This window comes from Dermacentor albipictus, chromosome 3, assembly GCF_038994185.2.
Source record: "Dermacentor albipictus isolate Rhodes 1998 colony chromosome 3, USDA_Dalb.pri_finalv2, whole genome shotgun sequence".
Lineage (NCBI taxonomy): Eukaryota > Metazoa > Arthropoda > Arachnida > Ixodida > Ixodidae > Dermacentor > Dermacentor albipictus.
Genome location: NC_091823.1, coordinates 164,753,680 through 164,770,752, shown reverse-complemented (window position 1 = coordinate 164,770,752; position 17,073 = coordinate 164,753,680). Strand labels below are relative to the sequence as shown.

Sequence of the window (17,073 nt, the reverse complement as noted above, 5' to 3'; positions counted from 1 at the left end):
TTCTGCTCGGTGTATCTCGCATCCGCTCCTACGTGCGCCTGTGTAACCTGACATCTCTCCCCTTTCTATCTCTGCTGCCTGTTGAATAGATTGATGTCGTGAGCATGCCCTTTGAATCAGGGTGGTGGCTAATGTAACCGAGCTCGTTATTTTTACTTTTCTGCGGCGTTTACTATTCAAGTCCTGTGGTTCGCAACAACAAAACCACGAGACCCGATATAAATGTATCTTCCTGAAACGTAACGTCTTCTCATTCCGTGCCTTCCTTGCGTTTATGCCACCTGCGGCCTGGTCTTTTACTTTTCTCCACCTGAAATTCGTTGAAATTTCCTCCGTTATTCGCAGAGACCGGTGCCCCGGCCAGGGTGACTGCGTATACTCATTGACCTCCGAGTGAGTGCTCGATGCATGCAGCGCCGAAGTGTGGTCGTCGTGGCAGCGGGGCCTCGGGTGCAGCGATGCACGACTGTCAACCGTGCGAAATCGCGTACACGCCACGCAGACTTGGAATCGACAGGACATTCGTCTTTTACCACCTAATCAGCCGGTCGTCTTGGGTCGGCGTAATGTACGGTTTCCTGTCGCTCGATTTTGTTTTTCTTATTATCGTCCATCGTTCAGGATGGGCCCACTCGCACGAGCGAGAAGGCATTGGAGTAGAATCGTTACGTCATAGCGACCCCCTGTCTTGCGTCGTCTGCTTTGTAACAGTCTTGATGTGAAGACTGGAATGCGCTGTATGTGCAGGCTAGCGGTGTATTGCATACGGAGACAGACATTCGTGCGTTGTGGGAAAGAGAAGAGTCACCATCAAGAATGGCCAGAGCGTGGCTTACAACAGCGAATAAGTCGAACATTAGGCGAAGTCCGACAGGGCGGGTAATTTCGGGAATCGAGCGAAGGCTTTCCAGGCGACGCCCGCGCGTTGGCTCGAGGCGCGATGTTTGGGCTCGCGCCCGTGCTCCACCGGGGCCTCGCGGGCTGTGCTCGAAAATCTCAGCGGCGCGTACCTTAATCAACTGCACGCGCGGTGACGACCGCATCTTTTTCTCCCGGACGCCCGCGATCCTCGACGTCCCGCAGCGAGCAGCTTGTTTCGGTGCCCCGGCCAGCTGGGACGACCTCGCAGGGCCGCGATTCGGATCGCGTGTCCTGCTGCGAGAAGGTGGCCGGGGTGTTGTTGCTCCTCGAACGGCTGCACTGTCAACCCGACCACGCTTGCTGCGCGTCTCGCAGCCGCAGCGTTGCGCGACATCTCGCTGACGCGAAAGTAATTGCTGTGCCGGCGCTTCTCGGGCACTTTTTTCTGTGGCCCTGTCGCCACATGCCCACTATTTCTTCTTCTTTTTTTTCTCTCGGTTGTCCTTCGCGCTTTTCGTCGTGTCTCCCTACACTTCGCCGACGTGTGAAACGAAGGCGGGCCCTTCGGCTGAACGCGCGACTGACTGACAGCTCTTCCCGTAGGCGATATCGGTTCGGACGTGCTTTTCGAGCGTTCGTATAGCCCGTGTCCCTCGGCGGCCGTTGCCAAATTTAAGGGCTGGCGCGACCCGCGGTTTTGTCACTTTCACTGGCGCACTTGAACCCCCTCAGCCCGCGCGGTCGCGACATTCTAGAAGGGACGGGGCGATTACGGCACGCGAAGGCGTTGGCTTGCCCTTTTCGGGCTGCCGCAGAAGTGTCCAAAAAAGGGAGCCGCGCCTGCGGGGCTGAAAATTTTAGAACGTGTCGAGCGGCCACCATCGATTAGGGAGATAGGGGCAAGAAAAATAGGCCAGACGGGAAAGGGCACGCTCCACGTCGACTCGCGCACGTGGGAGCAGTTGGGCGTATACGTGCGCTCGAGCTTTTGTTTGTTTGTTTGTTTTGCCCCTTTTTTTTGGATATTTCCACTCTCTTTGCGCTTTCACTGTGCATGACTTCTACGTTTCTCAAACTCCCTTCTGTTCTGTCCTTTAAAGGCGGGTGTAGGTCGGCGCGTACAACGCCCTGCTCAATTTAGACTCGCAGCTGTGGATGTCGGTGACTGTGTGCGTTCAGCCGAGCACGAGGCCGCGGGTGCGATTGCCGCTGGCCTCTTCCCGTGGTAGCAGAATCCGGAAGCGTTCGTGTAACCGACATTTTGAGTGCACGTTAAAGGGACAACTTATAAAGATGTATACAGAATGTCCTAGCTAACTTTAGCCAGAGCTTAAAAATATGCAAATGCCACGTAGCTGGACAGAACAAAGGTAATGTTGTTTTCGGTCGCTTGGAGATATCCTAAGTTATTTTTCATTCCGCTTAATTAGATAATTAGTCTTAATTAATCAACTTCTCAATTATTATGGTTACAATAAAAGTGTCAACAACAAAATTGTAGGCCAACATGAAAAACTCGCTATGCAGTTGCTCAATACGTGCTACACAAATGGGTTTTTGCCAGCGTGAAAGGAGCCCGCGAATACATGCAAAGTGCCTCGAGCGGCCAGTCGCGCGATTTTTTTGCGTGCATTTGCGATATCATTGTGATATGATTTTTCATTGCCGAGTTACAGAGTTATGAACTTGTTAGTTTCGTTTTCAGAAAATTTGCAAGTGTTTGGAATTCTTCAGAAAAGATTGACAACGTAAATCAAAATTTGAAACCGCCAGTCACAAGATTCTCAGTTTTTCTTTTATATGCAACAAACGTCGTAAAATTTGGTGCGCTGGTTGCCGAGGAAGACAAATTCTCCTTTTTATAGGTATTTAATACAGGGTGTGTATGCGGGAGGTTCTCGTGTGTCCTTCCGGCCAGAGTGCCCGAGAGAGGATTTTACGTCAAGTGTGGAGAGAGTTCGTCTTAATTATTATAACATCCTTTCTTGTAGCGAGAAAACAAGTGCATTACCTCTGCAGTGGGAGCGTCGGCGGTATACCCTGCGAACGCTTTTCCGAGTTCTAAAATAGAAGCGTATGGCCTTGCAGAAACTTCTCCGTTGCACGTCTACGAGGAAGCCGTTGGGTAGTGTGACGTCATATTAATAGGTCTGCGTACTCTATAGGGACGGCTGATAGTAATTCCGTACATATTCGTATCGTGTGGTACCATGTCGCGAGTTGTTCGATTACGATAGAACAAAGATATGCGCTCGCTGGCGCTGTACTTGCAGGTGAAAATACCGGGCAATATAAGCCGAATAACGACCAGAACTCCTTGCCATTGCTATGCGAGGCCGCCACTGGCATCTGTGCCGTGTACTGACGTGGCAGCACCATGCGTGCTTAACTCGCATAGGCGTCGTCTTCAGCGAGGCAGTCGGAGACGCGGCCGCTATTAGGCGGGGGTAAATTGGTAATCTCTGGCAGAGGCTTTCTTCCTGCAGGGGACATAAATGGGCTGATGGTGATTATGTTACTCCGCCCCCCCCCCCCTTCCTGCATTTCTTTTCGGCATCATTAACCGAAACATTCGGCATATGCGCTTCCACGATTCGTCTGGATGAAAACCAAGACAAAACAAAAATAAATAAATGAATGAAATCGTCGTATTCGAAGATGCGAGCTTCTTCATAGAGACGGACGGGATTTGGATACATCTGTCGGATAGCGCAAGGTGTGGCTGGATCGGGGGAAAAAAAAGAGAGAAAAAGAAGTGCACCGTTTTGTTGGACGATGAGGACCAAGTAATGTAGACGTTGTTGAGAAATGCCACTGAAAACAAGCCGACGGCAAGCGTTAAGTTGAAGACTGTAAGAATGTAAACGCAAGTCGCCTTATATCTGCGATTTTTTTTTTGCGACCCCGTCGTTTCTCACGTATACGTACGCGCATACGACAGCAGCGGCGCTAAGAACGAAAAATTCGGCGTGTCCAGATGCCCGCTTTGTGTATGGTGCAATCGTGCGTATATGGCTCGACGCAGGGATGCAAGCGTGGCCGCTCGTTCCGGTTGCCGCTGATGTTGGAGTATACTCACGCTGATTGCCTTGTGAGAGAGAGAGAGGGGCAGGCCGGACAAAGCAAACGGTTCGCCGACAACGCGTGCGTGCCGGTGACCTTGAGAGCTGCTCGGGAAGGTGTCGTTCCCCCATTGCGACACATCCGCCGCCCCCTTCTCGGCACCTGCTACGTTGGCTCGACAGTCTGTCCTGCGCTGCGGGATGCGCTCCTACGGGATGCGGCGAGGTTCGCGTGCTTGGGACACTTAAGGGGCGTTGAAGAACTCGCGGTCAGAATTTCTCGCGAACACTCTATAGTGCGGCGTCGATCGGTTGATTGCAGTGCAGCCTTTTTGGTTGCCATATACCTCGTCAAATTTTTTGTACACGATGTGCAAGATCTTTACAGTGAGAATTTTTTCCCGTGGCTTGAAATTGCCGTTGGCGAAAAGTGAGCGTGTTCAACTCGGGCACAGCGCGTGTCTTTGTGTGCGTTTTGACGGCCCCTTGTGTCAATCTGTGCGATTTCGATTGGCCAGGACCACAGTGCACCGCGGAAGTCCCGAACGCGAAAGTAGCTCGCCTCCTTGCGCGCGGTATGGACGAACTGGAGCGATTGCACGCGCCGTCGTCTTATCCGCCGTGACGGGCGCAAAAAAAAAGGGGGAAAAAAGAAAAGAAAAAAAGCGCAACGTTATTAGATGCGTCTCGTGGACAAAGGCTTGCGCTCTCGGTCGAAATTCGCAGTCGCATTTGATTGGCCGGTTTTCGACCGCGGTAGTGCGTTGTCCTTGTGCCTCGCGCACAGAGGAAACGCACGCCATTGACCTCGGGAAAATGTAGCGCTGTCACCGTGGAGGCATGAGGTGTGATCTCGAGACTGGTTTTCGAATTCTTTTTATACTACAGTATAATCTTGGTGAGGGCTAGTGGGTGAACTCAAGATGAGCAACTATAGGACACGGTCGCTACCTGGCGCCACGTTTCCTTCTTTGTGCTAATTGACCACCGTCTCACTCACGCCCATCTTGCCCACTTGGAGTGACGGCAGCTGTGCACGTGTCCACTCTGTCGGTAACAAGGAGGCCCCGCATACAGCTTGCCAACCGTCACGGACTTTCGACCCGCGGCCGCTGCCCCTCGAATATGCATCCTCGACCGGAGGAACGTTTGAACGTGCCGAGAGTCTTAGAATAACCTCCGCGAGCGGGTTTGCTTGCACAAAACCCTCAAACTCCTTCGTATTCCTTTTTTTGCGTTCTTTTATACGCCTGGCCCATGGCGTCCCCTCGCTTTCGGTGGGGTAAAAGAATGAACAATAAACGCTTTGTTTTCTCCTTAAGCCCCCCCCCCTCGGTAGGGTGCCCAAAGTTAGGGAACGTTCGGACTCGATCGGTCGAGTCGAGCCAAGAGCTTGAGAACAACTGTCCGGTGTCTCGAGTGGACGAGTCTGCCCCTCGTGCCGTGGGACGCGCTCCAGCGTTGAACCGCCGAGATCGCGTTCGACCTTCGTCGACCCAGGACACTTGGGCGAAAATGAAAGGGAAAACAGAAACGAACGACAAAAGGAAGACGCGCCTACACAGCGGCGGCGTGGAATGTGTGCGGCACATTCCGGGTCGCCCATAACTCGCCACTCGGGGAGCTCGCGGCGGCCACCAGCCCGCGCGCGCGGCCCGTCCGTCATCGAGTTCCCAGAGCCTCGGCGGCGGGTTTCGCATGCCGCGCGCGCGATTTGTTTATTTGCATACCTGTCTCCGCGCCTCGTCTGCACGCGAAGCGGATGCGCGTCGGCGTGCCTGCCTGCCTGCGCCCGCACGTATGCGCGCGGCACCGCCGTGTTCGGTGCGCGGTCCGAGGCCCCCGCGGAGGTCGTTGGCACTGAGGTGCCGGCCTCGGCTCGGGCGAGCCATGGCGCAACGGCCGCTGGGTTTCGAGGAGTGACACGACTCTCTCGTCGTACGAAGTGTATACGGTTGTCGTAACGAGCGCTTATGACTGCGTAACCGAGCAGTTTACGTAGCGCGTCGACTGAAGGGCGCGTCCTGTGTGGAAGGCCATAGCGACCGCGAGCAACGAAATTTGTGCACAATCGTGGCGAAACAGCGCAACTTTCTGCAAAGTTAGCCTAATAACACGCCGAGTGTGAAGTAATAGCTCGGCAGAACGGCTGAAGATTTGCAGAATTGTTGCACGCTTGAAAAGCAAAGTGCTATATCCATAAGTGACAGTGACGGATCAAGGAATCTCGCATGAGCTAACGTTTTGACTCGCCAATAGGAAAGCAGCCCCCGTTTCACTTATTCGCACAGAATGATAGTATTTCATTATAACCGTTGGATTCGAGGTCACCTTAGAGGCCTTGTTTGTCACCTCCGTTCGACCCTTTGCTGTGGTTCTATACGTGATTTTTTCGCGTTCCTCGTGGCGCCACGATGCGCTCTAGTCCGCCGTTGATACGAAAGCCGCGGCGAATTTGAACGTTGAGCGCTTGCCCAATTGGTAGTCGGCGAGAAAGGGAAATTCTGGGGACATTCTATGGGATATCTCGAGCTCGTTCATAGCCGCGATCATCACTAGTGCAGTATGTCGCGGCAGCGGACCTAAACGATCAGGTCTGCAACGACCAGTGGAGCTGCACGGTGGGGAAGAAAGCGCAGGAACGTCCGCGTCGCTGGCGCACACGTGTTTGGGAGCGCTTTTTCATTGAGCCGATGAGGCGCGCTTGCACCGGAACAGGGCGAAAGAACGAGAACACGAGAGTGTATAAGGACATCCAATGAAGCGCACACCATCACCGCATGTCGCTTCGATATTATATCAGCGCTGCTTCGCACGATTGCCTTCGGTGAGATCAACATTTGTGCCATGCCAAGTGTGTGCCGCCTTTTCCGTGGGTCTACTCACAAGTACTGCACGGTGCCTTTCTTCCGACTGAAAGAACTACTTAAAACTATGGTTTCTTGCGGGGACACGCCGAGCTTGCTCCGCGCGTCCTCCATAAAAGCTCGCGGCTGCGGCAGAGGCTGTCGGCTGCCCGACTGTGGACACCAGGGACGGTCGCGTAGGCGCGTCTGCACGTGCGAGGTAGAAGCCGCAGGTGTGTACATATATATATATATATATATATATATATATATATATATATATATATATATATATATATATATATATATATATATATATATATATATATATATATATATATATATATATATATATATGTATATATATATGCAGATTGCTCGCGTGTTTGAGATACGCCGGCCCCCATGGCCTCTGTTTAATGCAGGATTGCGCGCGCACGTGCGCACTTTCGGTTATGTTCAAGGTCCTTGCGTTGGCGAAAATGCATGCCGCTTGAGACTGTGTGCATGCTGCAATGCGAATCGATGGTCCACTCTATGTTACGTGGCCTTCCTTTTTCTTCCGGGAGTTTGTTGTGGTAAACTGCTGCGTACCGTCTGATACACGCGTCATATAGATTCTGGGATTGTGCGACCGCCGGTATAGCCACTTGGCGGAGAGCGCCGCTGCGCATCTTCACGTAGTCGCCGACAGCGTTTTCTTCGGTTCGCTCGGGCGCGGCTGTCTCGGTGTGGACTTTTCCTGCCCGTCAAACACAGCCGAACCCTTGTGTAAAGGCTCCTGTTCGCATGGCGCGGCGCTGACGTACAGGCTTTGCTTGGTGTCCTCGCGTCTCTGTGAGCCTACGTCTCTCGGCTGCTGTTCTTCAAGCGTCGCCAACGCCTGAGTCTGAAAACGCGAGTGTGTTTTCGCAACGTCGCGTCCCAGTGGTGCAGTGTTTCCCAATTCCTAACTGAAGGGTAAACACTACAGCAGCGCATACACGGCGGCCGCTGTGTGTGTATAACCGGTGTCTGGCGGCGAGCGCCTCGTGCCAGTGTTTGTCTTGGACGACGTCGTCCTCTGGCAGCTTGCGCGCGCCTCCTTCCACGCGACGTTTATATGACGGCGCACGAAGCAGCTGCAGCACGTAACGCTCCTTCGCGGTGCAGCAGCGGCGGCGGCGACATTGGCAACTCCTTCCGGAGAGTACATCCTCGATATTTTGGTTGGCTACAGTAACCGTCGAGTCGCGCCTGATTATAGGCACGTTGGGCTAACCAATCACCAATAGTTCTCGTATATGCAAGTCGAACGTGTCTGTCATCTCTTGTGCCGTTCAAGAAACTGTTTCTTCGCCCAAATTTGTACCGACCTACCGAAATTAGCAGATTGTTAGTCTATTCGTTTGGTTCGTTTGCAAAACAACCGGCTAGCTAAAGAGGATAGCACGGCCAAAGGGACATCAGCGGCGGTTTCTTGTCCTTCATAGCTGGATTTTTTTTAATGAAGCTAAATCGTCCAACAGTCTGTCCTTTGGGTAGGCCTTTGATCTGCCCACCTAGACTATAACGGGCATTCCTGCTTGAACTTTGACGCGCACTATATACTTCATCCAGAAAGTGGGGCTACCTTGGAACACACGGTGAAACAGCAAGAAACAGCCTACCATACCAGAAAGAGCAGTATATCTAGTGCACAAATGTGGGCTAATTGAAACTGGTTGGACTCTTTGTACTTTCTCATTTGCTGTGCTCTTGTGAGGAGTTTCTTTCTGCGGGACCCCGAGCGCTGGAAATGTCATAGAGGCGCACTAAGATTTGGCTCCGCGCACATTGGAGGAAAAGGAGGAAGCGAGAGGAACAGGGGCAGCACCGTGGCCCGGAGGAAGCCATCGACAGACGGACGGCGAACACACAGCGGCCGCCGCGCGGGCCGTCGGAAGCCTCCAAGCTGCCTCGCGACGCGAGCACAAATATACACGACGGGACATCTGCGACGTCGATCGAATCTGGCGAGCAGACGTGTTTCGCGCGTCGATGTCTGCGACGTGCCGGCTCTTGCATGCCGAGTGTCGCTTGTGGATTGGAGGTGCTCTCGAAGCGGCGAGTGCAACGCTTCTCACACAGGCGAACAAGGGTTTCCGTCTTGCGCCAATGCGCGAGATCGGCGTCCGCGCGATCGGCGGTGACCACTGCAGGAGGTAATCTGTTTCCGCAACGTCTCGCTCGCGTGCATCTGCGCTGCCGAAAGGAATGTGGATGCGCGTGGCCGCGGCAGGCTCCCGCATGGCGGATGCCTTTCGACCCGCCATTCCCAATCTCCGCAAACGAGCCTTTGATGGGACCGAGCGTCCCATCGAATCCGTAAACAAAGAAAAGGAACAGAAGCTTTTGTGTAGTCCAAGTTGGCGCTATTCCGTATTTCGCAGCTGTCGACCATGTTCGAAGCAGTCGAAGCTGCCGCCACCGTGCAGATCGAATTCGAAGCGGCCGCTACACCAGGAAGGAGCCCGTCCGTTTGAGTTCGTTCCTTCGTCCGGTGGTGTGGCCACACGCGGCGTTGCTTTGGCTGTATAGCCGTTACGCGTTAGGTTCCAACATCACGAAACGGAACGGAACCTATACGAGCGTTGTCGAATTGCGTCCCCATCAGCCGCTTCGGTGAGGGGATGTACAACCCGCGATCCCGTGTTCTGCAGCGGGACGCCGCTTACTGCCACGGTTGTTTGGACGCGGTCACGGGGCTATTAGGAGGATCGAGGCCTGTGTATAAGCTCGGTCTCTCCTTGTTCTTCGCGACCAGCACTTCTGAACGCTGTACCACGGACGTGCGCGGCACACCACCCGTTGGGTGATCCAAGACTTAGCATGGAGGGGCGGTCAGATGGGCTGACTGCACAGTCTGCCTTCGTCAGCGCACGAATTCTCTGCGCGAGCCCGAGTCCTATAAGTCTTGAGCCAGAACAAGTGCCGGCATATTTTTGCTTTTCTTTGGGCGGGGAGGAGTTGTCGCCGGGATCCGGCCATTGCGGCACAGTGCGCCGTATCTGTTGTCGACGGGTGACCGAATTAACAGCGTGTGCGTCCGGTACTGGAAGCGAACCCTCCCGTATGGCTGTTGCACGACACAGTATTCTACACCTTTGTGTAACGAGTGTCCTGCAAGGTTGAGAGTGTAGCAATCGACACCTGCGGGACACCTACATGACGTCGTTCGACGACTTACCGCGAGTGGCATTTTACCAACCGTTCGCAGATTTACTCGCGGTTAAAACCCTTCGTGCCTAGGCGCTCGCTCCCGTGCTCTCGGCTGTTCGGCCCTGTCGCCGGGGTGCAGTGCACGTCCGTTGAGCGTAACAAGCAGGGCTGCCCAGTGGTGGGGAGGCGGCCGTCGGCGCCCGGCCAAGGCAGGGACGAGGACGCGCCCCGGGGCGCGAGCGCGCGGCGCTCGGTTCTGTTCTCGCCGTGCTCGTCGTGGCGCGGCGGACCGAGGCGGCGTCGCGCGTGGGTGGGCGCGAGGCGCGATTGCGCGCGCGGCGCAGGAGGGAGGGAGAGGGAGATACCGAGGAGGAGAACCAGGCGCTGCTCCCACGGCGCGACCGGGGAATGCGCGAGGAGACGCATTCTGCGTGGCGCCGAATTCAATTTGAAAGCGGCGGTATCGCGGCATTGTGGCCGTTAGCTATACAACGCAAACGGGGGTGCTGTTCCTTTTGTGTCTCCGCTCCCAGCTTCGATCGACGGGTATACTTGTTTTCTTCTTTTTCGCATTTGCTGCGTGTCTGCGTTTCGCGTTCCTCTTCGCTCTTCTTGCGCATTGCTGTCCCTCGGGTGTTCACTCGGATTTATGGTAGGCTTTGTGTTCCGCTGGCTGCGGAAAGGCGCTCAGCGGGTTGCTTGAACCAGCGCTTGCGGCCTGACCGCGCAGCGACCCTTCGGTAGGGGGGGGGGGGGGGGGGGGGGCTTTCCTCCTCGCGATAGTCCCACTGTGCTTACGGTTCAGCTGCGGCACACGATTCCGCGTTTCCTGCTTTAACCGGAGGCTGCTGCGTTCTTCTGCACGCCGGTGGTCACCGAATGGGGAACACGCGAATCGCAAGAACGAAAGGCGGCAGCTGTTGTAAGTGCCTTGAGGAGAAGGGAAACTTCCAAGGGTGCCACCGCTAGCGGGCCGAACGTGTGTACCGAAATAAGGGTGCCGAAAAGTGCCGTCTTCGTCAACTTCCGCACCGCGTGCGTTGTCGAAACTTCTGAAAATGTGTCTCCCCGGCTTTCTTTCGAACTGCGTACACGAGGCTCTCTTGATGTGTCGATGTCTGTCGGACGAGCGGACCGCAGCACAGCGTGGAAGCGCAGCGAACAGTCCTGTTTGGTGACGCGGTTGTGCACCCGTTGTGTGCAGTATTTGAGCTGTGGCAATGGTTATGGATGGAACCTTATACCGCAACAGGTTACATGCAGTCGCGATTGCGCTGCTGTGGTGCTTTGTGTGATACGTTTCGCGCATCGAGTAACGTTCGTTGGCACCCTTTTCTGACCCAGCACGGTAGCGGTTGATTGACGATGCGATGTTTATAGGTGAATCTAGTCTTTGAGATACGTACATGCTTATGTATACATCTAGATACATCTGGGCTTTGAGGGAGAAAGCAGTGGAGAGCTCCGTAATCGACCACCGGGGTGTTCGTCAATGGCAGACGCAGCCGCGAAGCACACGGCGCTCTTGCGTCCCCTTTACCCGCCATGGAATGCAGTCGAATGTGGGGAAGTAAGCGCGGCGTGGAATTTAATTGCGCTCAGCAGTTGTACACAGCGTCCGGTGACGAAGAGGTGACGTAATGGCGGTCAACAGCGATTCACCGGAGCTAACGAGTGCACGACGCACGGCCGAGAGCGCGCGCTCGGGGGCGCAGCTGCGTTTGCGCGCAGACCTCGACACGGATGCGCAAGGGGGCGTGTCGCGCTGTCGGATTGATCCGGGGCCACGAGGCGGCCTGGCATTAATTGAGCTCTCTTCAAAAGAGGATCCTAGCGGGGGCGACCGCTCCCTTCCCTCCGGGGCCGACCACTCCGTAATAAGTAAACTCAGCATTGCTTTCGCAATAACAGAAGGATGTTAGCGTAGTTAAAATGACGTCCCGCCGCATCCCCCCACGCTCAAGATGCGCTTGCGGAGCCCCTGGCCGCTTTGCGCCGAGGTCACCCTTTCCACGCGTTCTCCAAATTAGATCCAGTGATTGGCTTTCCCGCAGAGCTCGCGTACTACGTGGCGGAGCACTCTGCACTCTGAAGTGCAATACCGTGGGAGCAAATATACCAATACGTTATTCGCATTTTATGTCGGTTTGTCCAAGGCACCCGTGCAAAGCCGCAAAGAGGCATTACTGCCCGTACCACGGGCGCTTGCGGAGCCTGGGTCCCAGGGTTAGACTGTGACGGCTAGCCGCCGTAGACGAACGTAAGAAGGAACTCTAGTTACATTCAAGCAAACACTGTATATCGATCTCCGTTTCAGCCTCGAGTACAACGAGGTAGTTCGCGCATGTGAATTCAAGCTGATGCGTAGGCAACTGATGAAAACGAGAGAGAGATCTCTACGATAAGTGGGCACTGTGCGGCCAGTCGCGCCGTACTGGCTTTTGCGACACCGCCGGTTCCCGGCGTCTCTCTGACGAAAGCCCGCGTGCCGTGTCGCCGAGAAAGAAAGCACGGAGGGACGGAATGAGCTCCCCGGCGCCGCTTTGGAGCCGTGGTCTGCCCTCGCGGTTGCCCCCGCCCTGTCTTCCCGATGTCTGCCGCGCTTATCTCGCCAAGGCCGCTGTTTCGATCGCGGGTCCATGTGCTTTACGAGAGCGGCGCGGACCTCTTGGATCCGAGCGGGGGTAGAGGCGCGCGTATGCCTCGCGGCATCCGGCGAATTACCGCTGGCGCACGCTCTGCGATGCTGCTCGCCGTCTGTGCCGCTCGTCACTTGGCTGTTTTTGCTCTTCTTGTTTTGCGCGCCTGCGTTTAATGCGTCCGCGGGCTCTCCCGAATGCGCGGCGTACGCGGGGTGCGTGACTCGTCGCGTAATAAGCATGTCCCGCCGTTTCGATCAGCCTCGTTCCGCCACTGCCGCCCACGCCATGCGGTCGCGCCACCTGTTAGTAAAAGTGTCCCCCGTTACGTAAGCGGGCTGCTTTCGACACGCAATTTACGGCATGCGTGCGCAAGGACGATTTCCGGACGACTCCGTCTCTCGACGCGCCCACAGCCCGATACTGCGAGGCCGCCACGCGCATTGATAAACCCTGTATTTGGAAACGGACAGCGCAGCGTATAAATTAACACGAATATAGCTACAATCGAAGATCAGGTTCTCAAAAACTAACGGCGCATATATTTTGCATGAAATTGGAAACAAGCCAACATTATGTTAACGTTTTAAAATGTTTCTCATTAGTCCTTTTAAAACACTAGCACATTCCTTGATGGACTTTTGTACATTATAAACCTTGTTCGGTAGGTTGCCACTTTATTGTAGGGTGCTACTGCATCATTTCATGATATCTGGTTGTATGTTACATCAAAATCGTTTCTTCGGAGTCGAGATCAGTCCTACTGGATGGAGGTTAACGTTAACCGTTTCGTTAAATCACGAAAAAAACATTGAAAGGAACGAAATACACTGATGCGAGCGCAATGTAAACCATGCCAGGGTCATGTCTAGTTCAGAAAGTCTTAAAGAGTCCTGCAACGCCATTTTGGAGTCAGCACATTTGCTCTGTATCTATTCTGAGCACGTCATAGAACACAGTGTGTAAAAGAAGAATCATGAGAATTGACTTTCCCACGCAAACCCAAGTTATCGGCCAGAGTTAAGTGAGAGCTATCCACAACTCGATGTCATACAGTGCCAACAATAGCAGGAGCGCATTTGCGGAAGTCGGCACACCATTGTCGCCAAGCCTTCTGAGCCTCTGATATTCTAAAAACGTTGCCTCTAATGGCGTTCCATCTATAGTTCCATCTCGTTCGTTGCATGGCCTCTGCCACCACACCGCCACAGTGCGGTCTAATCTCGGAGGTCATGGCGTCACTTTTATTGTTATAACAGCTCCCGCCAGGCGGTCTTCGGCGCACGAAAGTGCTAGAGTTATTGTATATGCTACTTTAGGGAGCATCAACGTAGCATATACAGTAACTCCACAAAGTGCTCGGCATCTGATGTGTCATTCCGATGGTTACTTGAAAAAGAATTTGAATTTCCAAGTCAGTCATGATAGAAGCGTTTGTCTTTTCATGCTACGTGATTAGCGATGATGCAGTTGCGCATGCTCTGCTGGCCTTGCTGGGACTACACCGATTCTAATGAACCTCAGTTGATAGTCCAGTCGTTGTGGTGTGAACCTCTCCTCTTGTCCTTTGTGTTTTTGACTGGTTTTTTCGTTCAAGTATGTACCAAGTGGCCCAGATTTCAACCCTTCTGCACTTGAAATTTGTTCATTTTACTGTCCACTGACATTGTCGTCCTGAAAGTTAAAGATTTGGGCAGGAAGTTAGCAATAGCCTTTGGGGAGTAACAAAAGGAATAGTCTTGGAACAAAAGAAAAAGAATGAGATTCTAGACAGTTACTATAGCTGGTTTTATAAGGTTATTACTGCAGCTGTTACAATATGTGGATAACGATGGACACTTTATAATTTGTTTGTCCATTATATTCATAGCTAGCTGTTATAGAAAGCATTGCCGTATAGAAATCGTTTAGTTTTGTCGCATATTTATCAAAACTATCCAACGGCCAAAATAATTACTTGAGCGGTACCCCTCCCCCCTCCCACTTCCGCACGCATGTACACAAACACACAATCATATGCCCTTGGACGAGATTTCAGGGCAGACGTAACCCAAGAGGGCTGATAGCTATGAGTAACAAGAGTTATTAGGAAGCTTTTTCTTTTTTTAAGTACAGCATTTGTAAAGGGTGCCCATTGTGTAGAACCTATTCTCTGGTTGCTCATTTACGTTTTATTGCACATCTGCTTGCAGGAGGTGTAGTGAGGGCAGTGTGAACGAGCACACCCAGGACCGCCTTTCCCGCCGCCACCAAAAGCAGTGACCTCCGCCCCAGCTGCCGAAAGCGGGACAACACATCGAGAGATGGCCCCCGAACGCCGCGTGCCCATCCAGAAGTCCGAGCTCAGCATCCTGGACAATGAGTTCAGCTCGATCCGGGAGCGTTTCGAGGCCGAGATGCGCAAGATGGAGGAGGAGATGTCACGCTTCCGCTCCCAGCTCATGGACCACGAGCGTGACTTCTTCTCCAAGAGCTCTGCGCCGCTCCAGGTGGGTGCAGGCATGGCGGCCGGGCCCCTCCCCCCCGGTGGTGCCTCCGGGGCTATGCAGCCCGCTGTGAGTGCATGGCTTTTGGCATGCCGCTTTCTTTCTTTCCTTTTTCTTTCTCTTGATCTGCTTGTCTGCCTTGAAAACTAGTGGAAAGGGAAGAGTGCATGTGGGCGCAAAGATTCTAGAGAGTTTCTTCAAAGGGAGGAAGGGTGACGCTGCAGTATACTGGCGCAGCTGTATACAGAAGGGAATACAATGACACACAGGGCAGCGCGTTCCTATTTGAGGCCAGAGATGGCTGGCTGAGGACAAAAACATACCAGAGCAAATATTTGCAGCAGGAAGAAGCATGTGCCTGCTGCAGCAAGAAATCGGAAAATGACTTGGGACTATTGTAACGGCATGGCCAAGATATTCACCCAGGAAGAACTGTAGGTAACGTGCACTTTCCAGAAGCTTTAGGGATGCAGATTGAATGGAAGTATTAATTGGTCAGCAATTAAGATATACAAAAGAGGTTTAAGTATTGGTGGAATCAAAAGCAGGGAAGAGATTGATAGAACTAGTTACAGTGAAAGCTCGATAATTCGAACTTCATTAATTCGAATTTAAGGATAATTCGAACTGTACGATTTGGTCCGGCCAAGCTCCACAGAAGTGTATGTATAAAAAAGTCCGTTAATTCGAACGCGAGAAGGTTCCCTCACGGATAATTCGAACTATGCTCGCCTGGCACACGGCCAGAGAAACGCGCCTACTGCCTACACACGAGGTTGTATTGCCTCCGAAACGGAGAGAATGGCGAGGGAAGGCAAAATTGGAAAAAAATCTAACCGACGCGGGGCCAGCCAGAAGGCAGCGGTGGCTGCCGCCTCTCCGTTCTACGTAACCTCCGAGACTTCATGCCCGTTGCGAATCTCGGAGGCTTTGCAAATCTTGTACAGCTGCTAATGTAGTGCGGAGATGGCACGGCAAGCGCCATCGTAACACAGCGAATCAAGTACGTCGCAGCTGCGCTTGCAATCAAGAACCAACGAATCAGGGCCTTCGCCACCTTCACATGTTCAGCGTCTTTGTCTCGGCAGTCTTCATCGGTTGTGCACGTATGTTTTCAGCTTAGGAGGTATCGGCCATCGCGATTCATTGTGATGGTGTTAAGCCTCGGCTAACGTTCGTTTCGGTGGACATCGGTGGTGTGGCATGTCGGACCCAGAGCTTCGACTTGAAGATGGCGTGTGCCCGCGGCACACGCCATCACTTTCTGACACGCCAAATTTCTGACATGCCCTATACTGCTTCCAAATCGCAGTGTACTGTTGCCCTCCTTCACTTTCGTTAGTTCGAACTTTCGTTAATGCGAACTGAAGCGGCTTCCCCTTGCGGTTCGAAATAACGAGCTTTTACTGTATTACAGGCATGATTAACTGCGATATAGAGGTTTTAATGAATAAAAGGTCAAGGAGAGATAGGCAAAATGGTAGATTGCTATAGTTGTAGTAGAGCCTGATTGAACCAAGCGGTCTAAGTGATAGTTTGTTGCCCCTCCTCCCCCATTTTTGTTTTCTTTATTTCTCTCCTAACACAAAGTCTAATTAAAGGGGATGTCAATAAAAATCTATCACCATCTGTGACTGCTGGGATGTATACAAACATCTCGTGAGACTGGCATACTGTGCATGCGCAGTGGGGCCATATTTTGTAAAGCTACGTTTTGCACTTTCCATTCTTTTTGCCCTATCCACCCCCCCCCCCCAAAAGAAAAGAAAGACAAGAAAAGCAAACATACGAAGAAGCACATCTGTTTCCAGACATATTTAAATGAAGTTCTCGTGAACTACTAATTCCTTTACTTGAGGATTGAAGAGTAAAATAAAGCTTTCTTTTGTGCTTTAGTTTACATTTACATCTAAATTTCCTGTTGATTTCGTGAACTTATTTGAGTGCCATATCCAGTGGGCTATATGATAATGACATATCATTACACACAGTTTACATT

General features: G+C 52.8%; 1 protein-coding gene across 5 annotated transcripts in view; it reads left to right on the top strand.

Moving 5' to 3' along the window:
- The window catches only part of LOC135905157 (heat shock protein beta-6), an 83,506-nt gene that overhangs the window by 27,637 nt on the left and 38,796 nt on the right, over positions 1–17,073 (top strand). For 2 of the 5 annotated variants that reach the window (XM_065436170.2, XM_065436173.2), the window contains exons 2-3: positions 346–393; positions 14,781–15,143. In XM_065436170.2, the coding sequence (XP_065292242.1) occupies positions 14,892–15,143 (252 nt within the window). In that variant the 5' untranslated portion in view covers positions 346–393; positions 14,781–14,891. The remainder of the gene's footprint in view (positions 1–345; positions 394–14,780; positions 15,144–17,073) is intronic. The other 3 variants (XM_065436169.2, XM_065436171.2, XM_065436174.2) reach the window with 2 other exon arrangements.